Genomic DNA, 23,987 nt, shown 5'->3' on the forward strand with positions numbered 1-23,987 from the left:
ATAATGGACTCCATTGGTGCCCCGATTTTGAACTTCCAAAATGTAGTTTAAATGCAGCTTCAAAGGCTCTAAATGATCCCAGCCGAGGAGGAAGGGTTTTATCTAGCGAGACGATCGCTTATTTTATTTTTTTTTTAAAATAAAAATTTGTATACAAAAGCTTGTGTAGCACAGGTTCTCGGATGCATGTCCACGATGCTACGAATTAGTGATGGGTCATTCTTGAACGATTCTTTCATTTTGAATGAATCTTTAATGTCATGGAAGAACTATTAGGTTCTCAGCGGAATTAGTGATTTTCGGTTTTTGGAGTCACTGTCATGTGCAATATCCTATTAGGAATGAATTTTTTTCTGTTTCTTATAGCATTATAGTTTTGTCTTGTTTGTAGTGTGATCAACGTTTGTTTAAGCAGTAGATGTGTTAGAGAAGTAACACGTAACATTTTAATTATATTTTGCTAAAATGAACGAAATTACTCAAAAGATTTGTTCATTTTGCTGAACGAGACTCAAAGGTCAGAGTCGATGAAATGATCCGAACTTCCCATCACTACTACGAATCCCGTGTAAGTTCATCGTCTGTGTACTCCGGCTCAAAAAGGTAGAGTATGGCGAAAAATTCCATCTTATTTTCTCCTACAACTTGAGAGCTTTTTGTTTCTACCTTTTTGTTTTTAAACAGTGTTTGACTTACTTGCACTTTCTTAGTCTTTGCACGTTCGCTTTGTAAACACTGGGTCTGTAGTTCCACATTCCGCATAACCACGTGATTCGATAGTACGTAGCATCATGGATGCACATCCCAGAGCCTGTGGTACACCAGCTTTTGTGCTTAATAAGGATACAAATGTTTATTTTTCGAAAAAAATTTTGGGGCACCAATGAAGTCCATTATATGGAGAAAAATCCTGAAAAATCGTAATTTCTTTACAACTGAAGACAGAAAGACATGAACATCTTGGATGACAAGGGGGTGAGTACATCATCTGTGAATTGTTGTTCTGGAAGTGAACTTCTTCTTTAACACAATGGGACCCAGGCATAGACATTTGTCCTCTGGAGAGGACATTATATTTTAACAATTTTCTTCGAGTCCATACATGTCACAGTTTTCAGTTTCCATGTCACAACATTCAGAGTATTTCAAAGATACCAAATATTTGGAGATTTGACCGACAATTCCTGCTACTTGGTCTTTAAATATGATCGACATTGTCTGTATGACTAAATTCAGCAGTCTTGTGGAAATATGATAATATGTTGTAATTATTTAAATCAGACTATTTTTCAAGTTGTTTGTGATTATCTCAGGACAACTTTAGTGGGGTTTCAAAGCAGAATATGACTTTCTGTTGTGAGACATCCATCTGTTTCATATGTCCACTCTAGAGGAATTTCACCAGGACTTTTTATGGTTACCAGGCATTTTAGATAAACATAATAAGTAATAGGAAAATAAATCTTCAATATTTCAATATTTCTATGAAAATGTGGCAAGATTTATATAAAAATTTTTTTCATTGCCAAGTTATTACATCTGAAAATTATATAATAAATATTTTATAATATTGCATGTTGCCCAAAGTTTGGTTCAGGTGGAATTTTCCTGGAGATGTCCTGAAAACTGATTTCTATTAAATGCAGGCACTAGTATGCATACAAAATGCAAAATATATATAATAAATATTCTGTAAATACCTTATATAATTTTACAGAGAACAAAAAAATAGCCTGGAACCAAGAATTGACTGATATTTTGAATATACAAACTTGTTTTCATTTTTATATGAACTGAGTCATGGTGTTCTCTATGTAGGGCATATCATAAAATTATGATTAATAATAATTTTTGTTTTTTAAATCGCCCTTTGTTTCTCATGCTCCAAACAATGTCATGATGTAAAAAAACAGGAAATTAACAAAACTGCTTTTTTTCTACGGTTCTCAGGAGAATGTTGTTGTATTGACAAGTTTATAAGGGTTATACTACAAAATATATAGACAATGAACATGAACCCACCCCGCTAAAAGCACTTGCTAAAATGATTTCATTTTGAACAGGTAACAGTCTAATAGAAGAAAGACAGACATACTGGTTTGGAATGACATAAGGGTAAATACATAAACTCCTTTACACACAACCTGATGCACAAATTTGATAACCAGCTGTACCGCATTAGTTTGTTTTAGATTAGGACATGTTTACATCATAAACCTTTGATTTCAGTTTACATATGAATGTTTAAGATATGAGCTATGTTGGGTGATGTGGGACGGTTATTGGAAAAACAAGTCAAGATTAGCTTTTCACTTAAATATATTTTATTATTACAACTAGACAGTGATGTCCATTAAATGCACTGTACTTCAGTCCCTCAATGACTCAATTTTATTCCAAATAATTCAATATACCGCTACCCTGAGGCAGGAGTGAAGTTCAGACCTCATCTATTGGAAAACCTTAGATGACTGGAAGCTGTTAACAGCAAAGGGAGAATCAACTCCCTACTACCAACACGTGTGGTGCTGCTTTAATATAAACATTAAGCAGACACAGGAACATGAGTGGTCATTAAAAATTATTTCTGGAAATGGAACATAAAATGCAATGGACCACAAGAAGTTTTTTTTTTTTTTTTTTTTTTTTTTTTTGCTGTACCAAGCTGAGTGTTGGTTTGGAGAACTGTGAGAAGAGTTTTGAAAAAATGACCTCAGTTCTGAGGAAATGTGTCCTAGGGACTGTAGAAAAAAAAAAAAGACCTCAGTCATTGCATGCTATGGTCTTGTGAACAGTTTCTCAGAGCATAGAGACAGACAGGTCTTTAAGGATGTGGTGTTGTGGTTTTTGTTGCTACATTGTGTTTTCTGAGAAAAAAAAAATCATAAAGCCTTTAATCCATTTAACAGTTTTTAAAGATTAATTGTTACAGTTTACACGTTAAAGAGAGTTCAGAATAACAGAAGAAAAGCATCAGTGTGTCATTTAGGTCATAGTGCAAATGCAGTTTGCAGTTTGCAGATGCTTCAGTTGCATGGGTGGTCTTCTGAAATCTCCTAGTTTTTTTTTTTTCTTGTAGTCCATTGCATTTTATGTTCCATTTCCAGAAAAAAAACTTAATACTGCAGTAAGCATATTTATTTGATCTTTTATTTATTGTCTCTTCTTAATTTTTTTATTTCACTTTACAGTAAGATTCGTTTTTTTTTTGTTTTTGTTTTTTTTATCATTATTTATTACAGTTCTTAATCTTTTTTAATGTTAATTGCAACATTTTCATGATTAAAATCAAAAGTTGTATCTGTAAATATTATTTAATGGACCTGAGCTCACATGAAATATAATCAGTCGTATGTTTATTAACTGACATTAACAAAGATGAATAAATACTGTAATGCTTATTTATTTAAAGCATTATCTGATGTTAACTAATGGGACTTTATTGTTAAGTGCTGCCATTTCTTCTCATTTTTTTGTCTGGACATTTGTATTAATATCACCACCTTCTCTGATCTTCTTAATATCATTCCTCAGATCTTCAGTGATCACTATTGGTGTTAACAGTGCAGCTTTAATCTTGTTAAACTGAGGAGCCACTAATGGTACTTTGCATCTTAATTTCAGATCATTATTTTGAGTCATTTCAATTGAAGTGAGGCAGTAGAGATAATACTGCTGTCTGAAACATTACCAATGCAAATTTGTCACAAACTCATGATTTCTCAGAACACACACTTGTAAGTACACTCTTGTAAGTTGTCTTTTTGTTTGTAGTTAAATTTAATCCAAGCATTTCAATACTTTAATTGGTTAACCTTGCTAGTTGAACGCACACCCTGATTTTGCGGAGTTAGATGTGTTCAAAATATGTTGACCCTGAAACAACATTTTAATCCAAAAATGTAATCTTGACCACATCCCTACACCTAAACCTTACCCTACCCATGAGTAATACCTAAAATCAGAGGAAATGATAGATGAATGACACTGATTTACAGCACCAAACACTGATTGTAAGCCTAAACTTCACTAAAACTATAAACTTTTTTTTCAAATCTGACTGGTTAATCACAATGTTGTTCCAGGTTCAACAAAGATATTGATCCAGGAACATGTGGTGCTTGGTAAAATCAGGTTCTGCCTAGTTGAACAACCAAAAACACATTTTCATTAATGACAAGCTTTATTTATTTATTGAAGAATATAAACATGTAATATTCAGTTTCTGCTGCAGCTGTTGAATCTGATTCACTGTAACAGGAAGTAGAAGAGCAGAGAAGACAACAGCAGGAGGAAGCTTCCCTTATACACACCATCTGATCAACAGAATAAGGAAATTGCTGTTAATTAATGCTTTTACTAATAGTGTTTAAATTTGTATTGACTCTAAATCAATCAGTTCTGTACAAACTTGACTTTTCACTACTGAAATGTAATATTTAGCTTTTTATGAACAGTCTTTATATTATTGTAGTAGTCATTGAAGGGGGAAAACTTGCAAATGTAAATTAGCACATGATCATATAAAGCACAATACCTGCTGCATTGCAGAGATCAGTGTCACAGCAATGGGTAGTTACTGTCACTCCAGTCGGGAGATGATGGACTCCAGGTTCACATGTACTTGCACACTCTTTACTTGTGGCAGTTAACGTATTGGAACCTGCAAATAAGAAAAATGTGATGAGAAGAACATACTTGTACTGCATATTATCATTTTCAGTAAACTATGACTGTAGATTTCCACATCATATTGGACTTACCAATGGGTTGTTCTAACGTTGCGTATGCACATTTGGAAAGCCCTTTTCTACATGTCTTCACTTTGGCATCACAGGAACCGATGTCATCAGGCTTGCATGTGTAACACTTGAGAGAGTGTCCTTAAACACACAGACAGACATTTAGTGGCCCCTCTATATATACCAGATAATACAGTATTCAGTACTTGCTGTTTTTTTGTACATCCAGTGAGAAAAATGAGAAGAACAACAGAGATGCGCAGATCCATCGTGTGTCAGGAACAGAATGAAAAAAAAAAAAAACTATGCTTTCGTTCCTTTTATGTCTGTTAAGAAAGGGGTGGGTTTACCTTTGTGAGGCCCTACACACTGTTAGAAATCGCTGTAGATTTAACATCACAGTACAGTAAAAACCTACAGTACAATACCACATTTATACATTACAGTAATATACTGTCATTTATATTGCATTCTGGGTAATTTTGACTTGGTGGGAATATTTTACAGTATATTTTAGTGTTGCTGTAACCTTGCTGTAGCCTGACTGTAATATGTTGGGCAATAATACAGGATTGCTGTAAATAGCACGCCACCTGTCGTCACATCACACAGACAGAACACAACTGCTGCTGACCGGAGAGGAGTTCGTTTGATTACCAAGCTTTTATCACATAGTGTACACGGTTTTTAGTGTGGAATAAAATCCGCAAGTTTAGCCGCGAACGTTATAATCTCCTCCCTCAAAGCTGTAGTCAAAACTCAGCACTAAATCACCACATTTTCACATCTAGTGAATTAGCTTATGGTTTATTTCGACCAAAATTAGAGTCGATGATTGTTGAAACTGTTTCGACTTTGAACAATGCTTGCTTTACTATGGTATATGAGGTAAAATGAGCGCGTTTATCAATGGAGTCTGCTGGGGGTGAGGAGCTCGATAAACGGCAGTTTGAGTTTAAACAAAGGGATATATATTACGATAAAACAATTGGCTATCTCTCTGGGATCTCTTTTATAATGTACGATTCGAGCCTGTCAATAACAAACCGAGCACTTTTTAATACATACATTTCGGTGCGCAAAAAAAAAAAAAAAAAAAAAGTTTGCAGTCCACTTCACGGTCGCGGTTAATACTGGAAGTGATTATGATAAGTAAATTGCATGCCAAAATCTACAGCAATGTCAAGCATAAATATATATATATATATATATACACACATATATAATTTAATTTAATTTACTTTTTATTTACAGTTAAACTCAAATTGCGGAATCTGCAAAATGTTCATTATTTTGCCAAAATAAGAGAGCTTATCACACAAAATGCATGTTTTTTTTTTTTTTTTTAGTACTGACATAAATATGATGTTTCACATAAAAGATGTTTGCAAGAGAAAATAACATTCAAAAGATTACATACACTTGATTCTTAAGACTGTGTTGTTATCTAAATGATCCACAGCTGTGTTTTTTTTGTTTAGTGATAGTTGTTCATGAGACTCTTATTTGTCCTGAACAGCTAAACTACCCGCTGCTCTTCAGAAAAATCCTTCAGCTCCTAGAAATTCTTTGGTTTTCCAGCATTTTTGTGTATTTGAACCCTTTCATACAATGACTGTATGATCTTGAGATCCATCTTTTCACACTGAGGACAACTGAGAGACTCATATGCAACTATTACAGAAGATTCAAGAATTTGTGGGACCTGAAAGATTTTTCTGAAGAACAGCAGCAGTTTAACTGTTCAGGACAAACAAGGGACTCAAGAATAACTATCACTAAACAAAAGCTGTGGATCATTCAGGAAACAACACAGTATTAAGAATCAAGCGAATGTAAACTTTTTTTGTAATAAATTCAACTTTTATTATGTCTTGTGAATTATATGTAAACATATTTTATGTGAAATATCTTATTCAGGTCAGTATTAAATAAACAATTGCATGCAACTATAAAACCATAACCATAGTTGCTGAAGTTTCAATGGCTAAACATGGATGATGCATGAACTCTTCAAGTGAATAGGAATTATTTGCATTTTGTTTATTTATAAAGGGGCTATAGTAATCATAAGTACTTGTACAGCTGTAGCAGCAGTATGCATAGCTATTCAGATGCAATGTTAGAAATAGCAGCAGCATGCTTAGCAAGCCAAATTATTATCGATAATATAGCAGCGGTAGCAGGAAGTGCTTTAGTCGCATAAAATTTTCAGTTTAATTTTCAGATTACGCATGGAAGATCAGTGAACTCTCTAAGCAAAATAGGCATTTTATTACTTGCTTATCCACTAGGGTTTACAGCAGATTCTGCAGACTCAGACTCCATTGTGTTAGCTCATTTAATAAAAGCCCTTAGCTATTCGTAGTTCTTGTGCATAGCCGTTTAGATCACAGTGTTGGCTAATTTTTAATAGTAGCAGCATGCAGAGCAGTGATAAATAACCAATGATAAATAACCTTTATCAGCGTCATGATTAGCAAGTTAGATTATCATTGTTTCTAATATAGCTGTGACAGCATATAGTACTTTTAGTTGCATGAAATTCCAGTGAATTGCATGGGGTAAGTAATGTGAAATAGGTATTTTATTACTTTTGCTATTTAACAGGGGTTCAGTACCTTTGCAAACTCTTCAAAGTGAAACGGACATTATTGATCGCGTTCGCTTGTTTAATAAGAGCCTTATAGCAATTCTAAGTACTTTTGTGCAGTTGTATCAGCGGTATGTTAAGCTATTTGGATCACATTTGGTGAATTTTAATAGCAGCAGCATGTATAGCAAATTCAGATGTGATGTAAGAAAAATATTAGCAGCATCTGCATAGCAAACCAATTATGTTTCCAGTTTAGCAGCGGCAGTAGGAAGTACCTAGTTGATTGAAATTTATTGATACCATAACGCATGGATGGTAAGCGAGTGAATAGATATTTGATTACTTTTGCTTATTTAACAAGGCTTATAGCAGATTTGTGAACTCTCCAAAGCGAAATAAGTATTATTTCATTGCATTATTTAATAAAGGGGCTATAGCAATTCTAAGTACTTTGACTATACTGTAATAGCAGCATGCATAGCAAGTCAAGTTGTTATTGCAAATATACTGTAGCAATGGCAGCAGAAAGTGCTTTAGTGATAACTCACGGTTGGTAAATTAACTCTTTAAAGTGCAGTAGGCATCTTATTTCTTTTAATTATTTAACAAGTTTTACATTAGATTATGCTTAGGAGATTCTGATTAAATATCATAACTGCATAGCAGCTTGCACACTATATCATACTACAACATTGTGAATAGCATTAACAGCTCACGCTGGCATCGACACTGTATTAGTGTAAAATAGAACTTGCATATACATTACATATTCGCATATACATATAAACTTGATCCATGCATATACACCTATAAACACTCGCACATACATATAAACTCGTTGCGCACATACACACCCATAAAACACTCAGGCAAACATACAAAATACATTTCAGGTAAGACGCATGCTTGAGTTGTGTATGCAAGTAATTTCATATGTGGATGTGCGTGAACTTTTTAGTGCAAACAGAAGGCATTTCAGTGTAAACGGAAGCAGCGGCACCTCCGGTGGAATCTCCAGATGCCGGGGCATTTTAAAACACTTAACGTGACTTAATGCATTAAAATAGTGTTTTAAAAAGACCTTTAATATAGCATACGATGTAGCAGGGGCGAATTTCCATTAGTCACTTTTCAAAATCCCGTTCAGCACCGCCGAGAGTTCGCGCGGTCGTTCAAACAAAACCGAAAGTAAAACGCGCACGCGCCTTCAAAAGCAATTTTAATACCCCGCGTTTAGAGCGCGACTCCCCAATGCGTGCAAATTAGGCTACATAACATATTTAGGATGTTATTAGTATGTAGGCTATAATAGGTTGTGTAGTTGTCTATAGTTCTGTATCATGCTCGAAAAATTTTGGTCTCTATTTGAATTGTTTTAACTATGTTCTGTTCTACTTTCTGAGTATGAATTATCACATGCAGTAAAAGACAACAACACTCAAGCACCATAAAAAGTTTTGCTACAAACTCAACTGACTGGCTTAATTCTCTCCTGCATGATTTCATAAGTCTCTTCAGACCTTAGAACTGTACATGAATTATGAGCTTCTTGAATGTTTGACCTCCTAACTAAAGCTCTTTTTCGCAAATTTAACATATAAATAAAGACAGTATGTATATATATATATATATATATATATATATATATATATATATATATATATATATATATATATATATATAACAGTCCTAGTTTATACAGTCCTAGTTATAGTAGCCAAGTAGGCTACTCTCTCAATATTCAAAGTGCAAATTTTTCAAACATGATACAGAACTATAGACAACTACACAACCTATTATAGCCTACATACTAATAACATCCTAAATATGTTATGTAGCCTAATTTGCACGCATTGGGGAGTCGCGCTCTAAACGCGGGGTATTAAAATTGCTTTTGAAGGCGCGTGCGCGTTTTACTTTCGGTTTTGTTTGAACAATCGCGCGAACTCTCTGCGGTGCTGAACGGGATTTTGAAAAGTGCCCACTGGAAATTCGCCCCTGGTACATCGTATGCTATATTAAAGTTATTTTTAAAACGCTATTTTAATGCATTAAGTCACGTTAAGCGTTTTAAAATGCCCCGGCATCTGGAGATTCCGCCGGAAGTGCCGCTGCTTCCGTTTACACTGAAAAGTTAACGCACATCCACAATTGAAATCACTTGCATATATGTATATACACAACTAAAGCATGCGTCTTACCTGAAATTTATTTTGTATGTTTGCGTGAGTGTTTTATGGGTGTATATGCGCGCAACGAGTTTATACGTATGTGCGAGTGTTTTTAGGTGTATCTGCATGGATCAAGTTTATATGTATATGCGAGTGTGTACAGGTGTGTCTGCTTGCAGCGAGTTTATATGTATATGTGCGTGTTGTTGTAGGTGTATATGCATGGATCAAGTTTATACGTATAAGCGAGTGTCTATTAGCGTATTCATGCGTTAAGTTTATATGTATATACAAGTTATTCACAAGTGTATATGTATTCATTACTAATAAACGATGTATTGGTATGGATTTCATATTAGTGTGCACATGTATTTCATACATATATATCTTGAACATCCAATAGTATACATGTATACGCAAGTGATTTCTAGGTGTATATGCACGTGTTTTATGTGTGTATTGACAAGCAAAGTTTGATTTAAATTTTACGTGGTGCCTCATAGCAGCCTGCATAGGCATTCAATCATCAAGAATAATAATTTTCTCAGCAGCAGCATTTATAGCAGGTCACAAATTTTATTTGGTCACAATTAAAATAAATAGCAGCAGTATGTATAGTGAAACAAGATGGCTATAACAATAACATTACAGCATAGTCGCTGCAAAGCAGACTCTTAAAGTCTATTTTAAAACTATTTGCTCAGGCCAGTACAGCGGTCAGCGGCAGTACATATGTCTTGGCAATAGATCTGCTTATTCTGGGGGGTTTTGTCTCTCTATTTTGCCTTTATGAGGATGATTACAAGCAGTTTATTGTATAGCAGCAGTATGCTTTCATGCTTACAGCAGCATGCATATTTTAGCTGTTTTGTTTCTCCTTCCAGCTTTGTTGGGGGTTATTTTGTCTGCTATTGTGCAGCAGCAGTATGTCTTAAATACTCACAGCACCATATCACCATATGCTTTGTCAGTAGCAAGTTCCTGTACTTGCTTGCAGCAGCAGCAGCAATAATCTACAACTACAGCAATAACCAACAGCAGCAGCAATTCAGCAGCAGCGTAGCAGATCTGTTCCGCCAAGACCAAATACATTAACATTGTCATATCCATTACCATGATAAAATCTTCCAGAGAGTTGTCATGGAAGAAATAATGTCACAGCTATAATAACATCCTCAACAAACAATAAAGAGATTACTTTAGATAAAATTTGATTAGCAAGTATGTATAGTACCAGTCCAAATTTTGGACACATTATAGTTGTGAATAATATAAGAATGCTTAACAATAACATGATTAGAGTCACTTTATGGTTTTTGTGACATGATGATTTTCATCCATCTTCATATCAGATCTCCTATTATCACAATCATCATCATCATCATCATCATCATCATGCTGCCACCTGGTGGTCATTGAAAAATTGTTTTCAGTATTTTATTTTATTGTCTCCACTGCAATTTGTGTTTTTTATGATAATATAAAAGTTCTACATGCAAATATTTGTGCTGTAAATTTGTATTGTTTTGCTCTTTGCAAATGTTTTACATCAGATTTTTAATTTGGTGTGAAATATATTCAATTTGATCACAATCTCTAAATAACAAGGTCAATAACAGTTTCAGCACAGCAGATGTGTTGATTTTGAGATGTCCTTGTTCTGCCTTTATATTTTAGTAAAGGATTCTCTCACAAGGAGATCATCATATTTAAAGATCTTTGACATCAAAAAGATTGATAAACCACTTAAACATCACTATACAAGAAAGCATGCCGTAAAAACATCTCGGTTACGAATTGCTGAGGAATGACAGGAGACCAGAATCAAGTATTTAGTATGGGTTGTTTTAATGATTGTTTCCTTAACTGTAGGCCTTTAAAACACAACTAAACACTTGCAATAAAATAAAATCTAAAGAAATAAACACTTCAAAGTAAAGCAATTCAGTGAAGAAGAAAAAACTTAATCAAAACACTGTCAGTTTCACACAACAGAAAAATACATTTACCATGTAAGATATCAGATTTAACCAACTCTAAATCACAGTCCTTAAATGCTGAATAAATCTGTGATGATATGTTTAATTTTCAGTTGTTCAATCACTGATATCAGTTTCTTCTTTATTTGTCTCAGTTCTCAGTTATGTATGAAAAACAGTCTCTATGCAAGAAAAGTTTTATTTTGAGCAGGAAAAAACTGTATAATCCAGATACTCACTGTATGATATAATTGATATAATTGAGTCTCCTCTGCAATGTTAAGAATTTGATTTAAAAACACTTTTTGCTGGACACAGAAATGGAGGTATTCTTTAATGGCCAAAAGCATTATTATACAGTCACAGACCACCTGTAAATCTGTAGCATGCAAAACACATACCCCAAACACCCCAGTTTTACAAATTAATATAATAGCAACTGTATAATATAATTTTAACCATAAAAAATCTAAATAATGTCATAATTATTATTTCATTTTAAACAGATGCAACAAAAACAGTAGTCTAATCTACAAGATGAAAACCATTCAGCTTTGGGACGACATGAGGGTGAGTAAATGAACCTTCACATGCAGAAAGAAGATTATGTTGATGTTTTATTTTAAACAAACAAAATGATGCACTAGCAAACTTATCTGCACCATCAGCTCCCTCTTGTGGTCTCGAGCTGTGATTACAGATTGATCATTTTCATGGGTAGCCAGATTTTTTTTTTTTTTTCTTTTTTTTTTTTAACCCATTTGAGTTACTATGAATTTCTGAATATGTTTGTATGAACCTTGCTTCAAAAATAACTAATAATACAGTAAGAAGTTTATCTATTATATCTTTTCTTAATTTATTTGGTACCACGTTACAGTAAGGTTCAGTTAGTAAACTGCATTTGTTAACATGAATGTACAATGAAAAATACATCAAAAGCATTTATTAATCTTATTGTTAATGTTCATTTTAGGATTTACTAATATTTTATTCAAATGTAAAGTTGTATGTGTTATTGTTATTTAACTGACTTGAGCTAACGTGAACTAATCGTTTGTATTTTTATTAACTAACATTAACAAAAATTAATCAATTCTGCAGCAAATGTATTGCTCAGTTAATGTTAATGCATTTACTATGTGACCTTATTAAGTCTTGCTGTTTCTTTACATTTTTGTGACCCTGGACCACAAAACCAGTCTTAAATAGTGTGGGTAAAGTTGTAGCAAGAGCCAAAAATACATTGTTTTGGTCAAAATTACACATTTTTCTTAAAATGATGCCACAAATCATTAGGATATTGTGTAAAGATCATGATATTTTGTAAATTTCCTATTGTAAATATATCAAAACTTCAAGAACTTCTTTGGACAAATTTAAAGGCAATTTTCTCAATACTTTATTTTATTTATTGACTGATTTATTTTTGCACCCTCAGATTCCAGATTTTCAAATAGTTAGTCGAGTCCGGAGAGTTCGAGTCCGAGCTGGTTCAGGTGTTTACCTACATACAGATAGTGTTGGGTTCGAGTCCACCTAAGTCGAGTCCGAGTCGAGTCCGAGTCCAAAATGGGCCAAGTCGGACTCAAGTCCGAGTCCCAAAGGGCCGAGTCCGAGTCGAGTCCGTCCGAGTCCAAGGAAACACTACTGTTTGTCAGTATCTTAACATTGTTTTAATCCAGGGGTGCCCAAACTCGGTCCTGGAGGGAGGTGTGTCCTAGATTTTAGCTCCAGCCCCAATTAAACACACCTGAACCAGCTAATCAAGCTCTTACTAGGCATACTAGAAACCCCCTGGCAGGTGTGTTGAGGCAAGTTGGAGCTAAACCAAGGACCAGGACTGAGTTTGGGCACCCCTGATTTTAACCTTTACAACTAGAAAAATGCAATGTCAGTTGAAATGTAAGAAAAGCAAACCTCTAGTGGATCTTGCCATTTTGATTTTTGATTTCACAACATCTCATAATTAGTGTCCATGCTCTGCTTAGCAAACTTAAAGTCATGTGACAGAAGTTATGGCTGATCTATGTAATGTGACATATTTTAGAGTGAAACAGGTTTTAGAATGTGAAAAATTATAGGGCGGGACTTGACTTTATTCATCAATGTAGTAAATGTATAAATTCAAGGGTGGGGGTAAAGGAGTAGGTATCTTGGTGAATGGGACCTTAAGAGCAGAAAATGCACCTCTTTTATTTCTGATTGTGGCTGTGTGTGTTTTGGGTTTTATATGACTTTTTTTTTTGAATGAAAATGAGGTTGTGAGGGATAAACCTAGTCTTTACAATGGCACACACTGTGTATAAAGCCCTACATATACTTTCCATAAGTCACAGCAAACTCACACCTGTTTTATTTTTGAATGCATTTATAGTTACATTAATTACAATAAATTACATTATATAAGGAATAATTGATGATGGGCCATTTAATTATTAGAAAATCATGCACACCCAAGATGGTTTTGGACCCATAAAAACTGTTGCTGCAAAGATGTTAGAAAAATATTTTTCTTTCAAGCTAGAAACTGCCACCATGTTTAAATAATAATAATTTCAATACAGAAAAAACTAATCAACTAATGTAAGTAAAACATTCTCGAGCTCAAGGCAAGTAAACACTCCAAGTATTACTTACAAGCAAAAGTATTAATACATATATTAATCAAAAATACAAATGAAATAATATTTTTTAAAATAGAATCTTTTTTTAAAATAGAATTGTAGGTTTTTTTTTTTTTTTTTTTTTTTTTTTTTTTTTTTTTATGTAGGTCTATATAAAGGCTATTACAGAAATAGACTACAGACATTTCATGAAGTAATAAATGTTAAAATAAAACACTGCAAAATCTTCACTGTATACATTAAAGATAATTCTTATTACAGTTAATAAGTGATTCAGTCAAGAACAGTGAGTGATTTTCTCTTTTCTTTTGTTGTTTGATTATTGTTTGACGTGGTCGGCTGCTGCAGGTTTACGCTGCTGTCGCTTTAAGATCTGACGCACAGATCAAATATTTTGACGCATCAGTATTTCTCCCAGCTGTTCAGGTTTACTTAAGACAAAACCGACTTCATTTACATGAATAGTCTCCAATACGAGCATGTGTGTAGCAATAACAGAACCTATTAAAAGCGAAAGAGAACTCTGTATTCGCACACTGACTGAGAGGCGCGTTCTGTGATCGCGCTTTGAGTGTGCGCGGATGGCGGTTATATCCGCGGGTCGGGGGGTCGGGTAATAAAAAAAAAAAAAAAATGCATTCTGATTATTTGCGGGTGGGTCGCGGGTGGATGAGATGAATCAATAATGAGGCAAATATTAACTACATTTTCTAAAATATGAACCTGTTCTAAATACTTTTTTTCAGGCAAACGATTTCATTTTTGTGTGTGTCTGTGTGTTCACCTGTTCGAGAAGTTGTGACAGAAAAAAAGACATTCCAGATCAAGTTTGAAGGGAGTTACGCCTGTGTTAATGCTATTGAGTAGGGTAATATTTAGTGGTGTAGTGCAGTACCTGCGGATACCCATTTTTTAATCCGTCGGCTTTGCGTATACCCACTTCTAAATTCCCTCTGATGCGCATCATTCAGTAGTGTCCTGCATTAGCCAAAATCATGACAGGCCACCATTTCTAATTCAATCGTATGTGAATAAATGCAAATATTCGCTCAAAACACATAGTAAAGACGGTAGGGAATGTGGCGCCGGCTTCCTTTGAAATATGTTTGATGATTGCGCCTGACACGCGCCCGCGCCCGCTCCGTCCGCGCCAGCACCAGATTTGCCGAGTAGTAAAATTAACAATTATTATTGATTACTAATTTGAATCAGTACATTATAACGAAAACAATACCTTAAAAATGAAAAGAATTAGATTTTTATGATCTGAAATTTCTTAAACTGGGTGAACCCCTGTAATCTTTTGTCCAAGGATCCAGTAGACGTTCAAACACCCAACTGATTTCATCAGAGATTGCGGAGAGTCACGTCCAGATGTCAGTTAACGTTATTCTTTTTAGCGTGGCTTTGGCTTAAAAGCACGAACGATTAAGCTTATATAAGTGTGCAGCGATGTGCAGATCAGCTGAATCAATCTGCTGTTAAAAATGAACCATCCATTCATCATATCATCATGCAAAACTAAGAATTAGAATAATCGTAAACGACGATCGGGTGCGGTTATCTAAATCAGAGAAAAATACAGGTGCGGGTGGGTGGCGGGCGGATAATTTATTTGAAGCTGCGGATTCGGGTGACGTTTGAGCTCATCCGCGCATCTCTAGTGCGCACATAAACCCGTCGGCTTTCAAGTAGCTACTGGACAAGACTTTCGTGATAATGCATCGAGTCAGTGACATTTCCGTCAACTGTCTCTGGACTCGGACGGACTCGGGATATTTTCCGAGTCCGAAAGGCTTGAGTCCGAGTCAAGTCCGAGTAAAAATGCATCCGAGTCCGTGACAAGTCCGAGTCGCCTAAAAATTGTACTCGAGACCGGACTCGAGAAGCTCAGACCTGATCTATTGGAAAACCTTAGATGACTGGAAGCTGTTAACAGCAAAGCACTTGTGGTGCTGCTTTAATATAAGCATTAAGCAGACACAGGAACATGAGTGGTCAGGTGTTTACATGCATTTGGCCATGTAGTGTGTGTTTCATATGAGATAAAGCATATGAATATAGGGTATAATAGTGTTCAAATGTATAAATACAGAACAAATATGACTAAATATTAAATACTGATAGAGAAACATCACTTTGGTAAACGTTTGTTCACTTAAAAATCTAACTTACGCATTTGTATAAAATCAATAGTGATATAACATTTGTTTGGAAGAATTTGAATTTTTTGTGTTTTTTTGATGAGAAATGAACTGCTGTGACAAACTTAGGAGAAGATTTTTGAAAAAGTGACTTTTTTCTTCTTTTTGCAGTCCTGGTGCATTTTATGTTCTATTTCAGCTTGTTGTTTCTGAGTTAAAAACACATGGAACAGCATTTACTTCATAATAAACATGTAAAATGTATATGTTGATTATATTTATGACTATGTTTTTGAATATTTTTAAATGATCATTGCTTCAGAAGTAACTTTAATACTACAGTAAGCACATTTATTATATCTTTTATTTATCGTCTCTTAATTTTGTATTTCACTTTACAGTGATATTCAGTTTTTTGACAATATTTATACATTTTATTAATCTTATTTAATATTAATTTCGACATTTACATGATTAAAATCAAAAGTTGTATCTGTAAATATTATTTAACGGACCTGAGCTTACACAAACTATGATCAGTCATATTTTACTAACTGACATTAACAAAGATTTATTTTAAATTAATTTATTTAAAGCATTATCTAATGTTAACTAATGGGACTTTATTGTAAATTGCTGCCATTTCTTCTCTCTCTCTTTTTTTTTTTTTTTTTTTTTTTGGTCTGGATATTTGTATTATGTGTTATGATGATCTCAGGCCAAACGGTGCAGCTTTAATCTTATTAAACTGAGGAGCCACTAATCATACTTTGCATCTTAATTTCAGATCATTATTTTGAGTCATTTCAATTCAAGTGAGGCAGTAGAGATGCTGCCGCTGTCTGAAACATTACCAATACAAATTTGTCACAAACACATGATTTCTCAGAACACGTACTTCTGTTACATCAGTTATGTTGTGTGTGTGTGTGTGTGTGTGTGTGTGTGTGCACCTGGTATTTATCACGTTATGGGAACCAAATATCCCCACAAGGATATTAATACCAGTAAATTTCCACCTTGTGGGGACATTTGTGAGGTCCCCATGAGGATACAGACTTATAAATCATGCAGAATGAGTTTTTTTTTGAGAAAGTAAAAGTGTGCACAGACTCCTGTGAGGGCTAGGTTTAGGTATAAGGTAGGTGTAGGGTGATAGAAAATATGGTATGTACAGTATTAAAACCATTACGCCTATGGAATGTCCCCATAAAACATGGAAACAGAACGTGTGTGTGTGTGTGTGCGTGTGCGTGTGTGGTGTGTGCCTGTGGTTGTGTGAGTATCACTTGAGTATCAAATGAACATGCTTATCTTGTAAGTTGTCTTGTTGTTGTTTATAGTTAAATTGAATTTAAGCATTTCAATACTTTGATTGGTTAACCTTGCTAGTTGAATAACCAAAAACACATTTTCATTAATGACAAGCTTTATTTATTTATTTATTGAAGAATAGAAACATGTGTGATATTCAGTTTCTGCTGCAGCTGTTGAATCTGATTCACTGAAACAGGAAGTAGAAGAGCCGAGAAGATAACAGCAGGAGGAAGCTTCCCTTATACACACCATCTGATCAACAGAATAAGGAAATTGCTGTTAATTAATAGTAATAGTATTTAAATTTGTATTAACTCTAAATCAATCAGTTCTGTACAAAAAGGAGAGCACTTGACTTTTAACTACTGAAATTTAAAATTTAGCTTTTTATGAACAGTCTTTATATTATTGTAGTAGTCATTGAGGGGGCATGCAAATGTAAATTAGCACATGATCATATAAAGCACAATACCTGCTCCCTCCAGTTTGGTCGGTTAATGTCTCTCCAGTCGGAGCTGCAAATAAACAGAGAGACAAAACTGCCTGTTTAAGGCTGTATAGAGCTATATAGGGCTAGATGAACAGTCAGTGTCACAGCAGTGGACTTTTACTCAATCCTGCTGCTCCAGTCAGGGTCACAGCAGTGGACTTTTACTGGATTCCAGGTTCACATGTACTTGCACACTGTTTACTTGTGACAGTTAACTTAGCGGAACCTGTAAATAAGAAAAATGAGATGAACATGCTTGTACTGTATATTATTATTTTCAGTAATGACTGTAGATTTCCTCATCATACTGGACTTACCAAAGGATTGTTCTCCTGTCATGCTTTTACATTTGGAATGTCCATATCTACACATCTCCACTGTGCCATCACAGGAACCCGTCAGAACAGTATAGCATGTGTAACACTTGAGAGAGTGTCCTTAAACACACAAACAGACATTTAGTGACCTCTCTATATATACCAGATAATACATTATTAAATACTTGCTATTTTTTTTGTACCTCCAGTGAGAAAAATGAGAAGAAGAACAACAGAGATGTGCAGATCCATCGTGTGTCAGGAACAGGAACAGAATGAAAAAAAACGATGCTTTCGTTTCTTCTTATGTCTGTTCAGAAAGGGGCAGGTTAACTGAAGAAACTTTGTGAGGTCCTACGACATTTACTGTTACAAACTGAAAGAAATTAGAAATTTTAGCAAATCTGGTCTCATTTGAGCAAAATGGATTTGTGAAAAAATTCCACCATACTGTTAATACACACAATTTATTACATCATTTTATGTTACAGTGGCTTAAAAGACAATTTACAGATTGACACTGCTCACACATTATGATTGATAGTGCTTTATTTCAAATAATACAGTGACATTAGAGCAGCAAAACACTTGGGATTTGAGAACCTTTTTACCAGTGTGATCTTTATTTCCTTATTTCAGGAAAGCAGTCATTATAAAACTGACAGTTATTCATTGTGAGGTTTATAGTTTACGGATGAAACACATAGACTAATGAAAAGGATACTTTGGAATTTTTGATCATCTGTTGTGAGATTAGTACTAAGTTTTAAAAAATGTACCACTCGATTGTCAAAATACTAATCAAGTAATTTTAAAAATGTAAGCGTCCCACCCTCCTATAAATAGATGCTGAAGCTGCAGCTGAAATTGGTCAATATGACAATATCTGTAGTTAATATCTGAATGGGAGGGGATATTCAGAAATGAAGGGGGAATGAAGTGGTATTTAGGAACTGTGAATAAATTACTGAAAAAATGACTGCATAATAATAATAATAATAATAATAATAATAATAATAATGTCACAGCTATAATAACATCCTCAACAAACAATAAAGAGATTACTTTAGATAAAGTTTGATTAGCATGCATGTATAGTACCGTCAACATTTTGGACACATTATAGTTTGAAATATATATAGCTTATGTAGGTAATATGTATATATAACTAGTTATCACTAGTTATATATAACTTGTGAATAACATAAGAATACTTAATAATAACATAATTAGAGTCACTTTATTGTTTGTCTTCATATCAGATCTCTTATTATCAAATCATCATCATCATCATGCTGTCTCTGAACTAAAGGCTTTTGAGTTTGCAGTTATAATCTAATTTCGCCACCTGGTGGTCATTTACATGAAAAATTGTTTTCAGTATTTTATTTTATTGTCCACTGCAATTTGTGTTAATGATAATATAAAAGTTCTACAAGTTCACAAATATTTGTGCTGTAAATTTGTAGTGTTTTGCTCTTTGCAAATAGTTTTACATCAGATTTTTAATTTGGAGTTAAATATATTTAATTTGATCACAATCTCTAAATAACAAGGTCAACAACAGTTTCAGCACAGCAGATGTGTTGATTTTGAGATGTTCTTGTCCTGTCTTTATATTTTAGGAAGAGATTCCCTCACAAGAAGATCATCATATTTAAAGATCTTTGACATCAAGAAGTTTGATAAACCACTTAAACATCACTATAAAAGAAAGCATGCAGTAGGGTAACCCTCGTTCCCTGATGGAGACATTGTGTCGAGTGTATGACACTAGGGGTCGCTCTTGGGAGCCCAAACACCTCTGACTGCATTAAGAAAAGGCCAGTGAAATTGGGTGTGCAGAATTTTCATAGCTGTGTTTTAAATGCTGTTATTGTGATGATCACCTGTAGAGGGCCACACAGCACTGTATCACAGGAGCTCAGGGCCCGTCTTCACAAAATATTAAGTCTACAAGTAGCTCATAACTTGCCAATTTAGGAGAAAATCTTAAAAATAATGGGTGTGACTAAATTTTAGGCATCTTAGTGCTAAAACGAACTCCTAAATCTGTCAAACGTAAGAGGGCTCCTTAGTCACTAAGACCAAACCACAAATGGTGTCAGAACACAGGCAATCTGCCTCAGAGTGAACGCTGCATTTATTTGCACATGTGTTTTCCCATCTTTTTTGGTTTTGTTTTAACAAGGATTAACAAATTGGGCAAGAAGTGCTGTTCTTACATCCAGTTTGGTTTTCTTTTACGTTTGCATGTCTTACTATCAGCCATGTTTACATGCATATCTGCTGTTTTCAAGAAGCACACATGTAAGAGTCTGACAATTAGCTGAACATGTACTTGTTTAATTACTGCATTTTAAAATCTTTATTTGAATGTGGCAACATTTTTATTTTTAAACCTTATTTTCACAGTGTGCATAGTTAGTAATACTGACATCATCCATAGCAATGAGGTGAACCCCACACTTACTCTGAGCTTAAGACGTCTCTCTGTTCCTTAGGAAAAGGAAAGTCTAAGCAGCTTTGTGAATAGGTTTAAGAGAAAACTCTTAGCTAAAAACTTTTACTGCTACTTAGGAGAGCTCTTACTGGTGAGATAAAATATTTTGTGAATACAGGCCCAAATCTAACTGGATAAAGAGGAATATTGCACTGTTTATTTTAGAAATGTCTAAATTCCTTCACATACATAAATTTGAATTTGACAGTGATACTGAAAAACACTTACAATATTAGTACACAATGTTGTGAAAATGTTATTTAAAATAGAATGTGTATTTAACACATAATGATTTGAGGTCAGTCATCAGACTGAGCTATAAATGTCATGTGTAAAATGTGTCACGTCAGGTCTAGAACTGTACATAAATATGTAATTGCATCACTGGCAGCCACTGAGAAATATGTGTGCTTTTAAAAATGTGCTTTTAAATCAATAATCATAAATAGAGTTTAATTTCTGATGTTTTTTGGTGGATCTTAGAAGTGTGACGGTCATTTGATTAAAATAAAAACAGATAAATGTCTTGTCTGTTGTCTGTGATGGTCAGTAATAAGACTTTGAGTTTGTTCTTGTCATTGTAATTTCCCTGCAGCTCTAGGTTTGTTTAAATTAACTTTTTAATGCCCATGTCTCATTTACTCAGATGTACATTGATCTCTTTTCTATCTACTTTTTATTTTGTTTATTTGATTATTAATTAATTAATTTGTTTATTTGTTTATTTAAAAACTGTACTGTGTTAGGCTAACTATTATCACAACACTTGCATATTGTTGCTCTTTTGTCAGTTTTGATTGTTTCTATTGTCCTCAGTTGTAAGTCTCTTTGAATAAAAGCATCTGATAATTAAATGAAATGTAAATGTATCTGTATAACAGATAACATGAACTCAACAGAAGAAAGAATATATGACATTTCAGATAAAATACAAAATAATTCTTATAAAAATAAAGCTCCTTATTGTGCAATGCATATTTACCTTTCTGTTTCACTATTGTACACTACATCACTGCACAAAAATAAAAATGAATAATGCTCTTCACAAAATGTTAAAGATAACCAGTGTTGTAGTACAGAAAAATGGTTTGCTATTATTTATTTATTTATTTATTTATTTTTATGTTGATGGTGTTAGTTAGCTAGTTTGTTGGTTAGTTCAGCTGAAAATGTATACCAAAAAAATCCACTCAGGTACAGTAACGAAGTATTTGTACTTCGTTACTTCCAATCTATGGTAGACGCTGCTGGACACTGCTGAAAGACGCACAGATGCAGCTCAACAAACAGGACGGAAACATTACAGATGTCTTAAAATAAATCATCTACACGATGTATTGAGGTGTGATGGTCACTCCAGGCCCTTAAAATTATTAGAGAAATGATGCACTTCTGAAGTGGTAATGGCCATGACACCGGAGCCTGTTAATACAAATTAACAACTACATTCGATCTTTATTGCCTGAACGCAAGGGCTTGTTTGATCTTCTTGTTTGTTTGTTTGTGTGTTTGTTTTTTTACATTGTCCGTTGTCCGAATACACATTTAAAAGTTGTCGACTTGTGTCTGTGATACTCTTGGTGATCCTGAACCATACCTGGAATTGAATCAGTAAAGAGTCCTGCTGAAAATACACAATCAGATTGTTACTTTATTTGTTTTTGTTACATGAAGTGCTGGTATTTGTTGAGAAAAACGAAAATACTTTGAATTTGCCATTCACATACATGACACTGTCACAGACACACACATCTTTATAAAACATATTCTAGTCTGTTTGCTCTTTGACTTTAAATACAAACTTTTTTGCTTTTACTTTTGTAGCTATTTTGATAGTCAGCTCCCGACGTGATGTGTTTCATTGTACACTCCAATTCAAAGCGTCGCTCTTTTAAACTCGTAATAAACCACTGAATGATCTGCCCAGAAATGATGCTGATCGACAGAACACGTTTATATTTAGATTACATTGCAATCACTCAAAAAACAGATGATGACAACTGTGAGTTGTCTTGTTGTGGTTTATAGTATATTGTTTCTGAGCTTTTCAATACTTTGATTGGTTAACCTTGCTAATTGAACAATTAAAAAAAAAAAAAAACACATTTTCATGACTGACAAGCTTTATTTATTTACTGAAGAATAGAAACGTGTGATATTCAGTTTCTGCTGCAGCTGTTGAATCTGATTCACTGAAACAGGAAGTAGAAGAGCAGAGAAGACAACAGCAGGAGGAAGCTTCCCTTATACACACCATCTGATCAACAGAAAAAGGAAATTGCCGTTAATTAATGTTATTACTTATGCTATTTTAACAAAATATATATCTTAAAAGAATAAGAGGTTAAACAAAGGTTGTTGTTGCTATGGTATTTTTTAAAACATATAGGCAAGCCTGTTGATTTTCGTCTATAGTTTATGTTGTGTTTAGTTCTTTTGTACATATTGGCCAATAGGTGGCGGCAGTAGTATGTACTAAGTGTAAGTGGGTACAAGGTGTAAGCGAGACGTCGGACTCGTCCTTTTTTCCTGTTCTGCATGCGCTGTACCGTTATACTGCTTCATCTAGTTAATTAAAGGATTCTTTATTTGAGAACGCCTCTTTATTGTTTCTCACTAAGGATTTAACAGTTTTCAGTGACAATGAAATCCTTTGCATTAAAAGAGTAAATGTGAATACATTTTGTAATAAATGTGAATGATATGATTTTTTCCCTTATTGGAAGTAAAATTAGGAATTCATATAATTGTTTAATCCCTCATTTCTTTGATCAAACCTCTCTTTACCTTTTTTTGCTTTTGCCTTTCTCAAAAACATTCACATAATTTTAATGTAACGGGTTGTATAACTACAAATATAGTTCTTCCTTTCTGTCTATTTGGACCAATGTACAAATCAGAAGATCACTATGTTTGACTGTGGAGGTATAGGGAGTAATTGCTGAGGAATGAGAGGAGACCAGAATTAAGGTAATGTCGTGCGCCGCTCCTCAGTGGCTCTCTCTGACCGGCATCAGCGGGAACCTTCGCCCGAGTTTTAACGTTCCTACCCGGACTCATTAGATTCACGTACCTAGGACTGATCACCGGTCCAGGTGTTG

General features: G+C 34.2%; 1 protein-coding gene across 2 annotated transcripts in view; it reads right to left on the reverse strand.

Moving 5' to 3' along the window:
* The window catches only part of LOC127159036 (weak neurotoxin 9), a 32,690-nt gene extending 13,979 nt beyond the window's left edge, over window positions 1–18,711 (reverse strand). The window contains exons 1-4 of one of the 2 annotated variants that reach the window (XM_051101988.1): window positions 18,587–18,711; window positions 4,764–4,883; window positions 4,538–4,663; window positions 4,169–4,316 (exon numbers count right to left, since the gene is read on the reverse strand). In XM_051101988.1, coding sequence (XP_050957945.1) covers window positions 4,249–4,316; window positions 4,538–4,663; window positions 4,764–4,883; window positions 18,587–18,635 — 363 coding nt within the window. In that variant the 5' untranslated portion in view covers window positions 18,636–18,711 and the 3' untranslated portion in view covers window positions 4,169–4,248. Of the gene's footprint in view, window positions 1–4,168; window positions 4,317–4,537; window positions 4,664–4,763; window positions 4,884–18,586 lie in introns of those variants that run through there. The other variant, XM_051101989.1, reaches the window with a different exon arrangement.
* Between the last annotated feature and the right edge of the window lie 5,276 nt (window positions 18,712–23,987).

The sequence above is a fragment of the Labeo rohita genome, unplaced genomic scaffold (genome assembly GCF_022985175.1).
Source record: "Labeo rohita strain BAU-BD-2019 unplaced genomic scaffold, IGBB_LRoh.1.0 scaffold_187, whole genome shotgun sequence".
Lineage (NCBI taxonomy): Eukaryota > Metazoa > Chordata > Actinopteri > Cypriniformes > Cyprinidae > Labeo > Labeo rohita.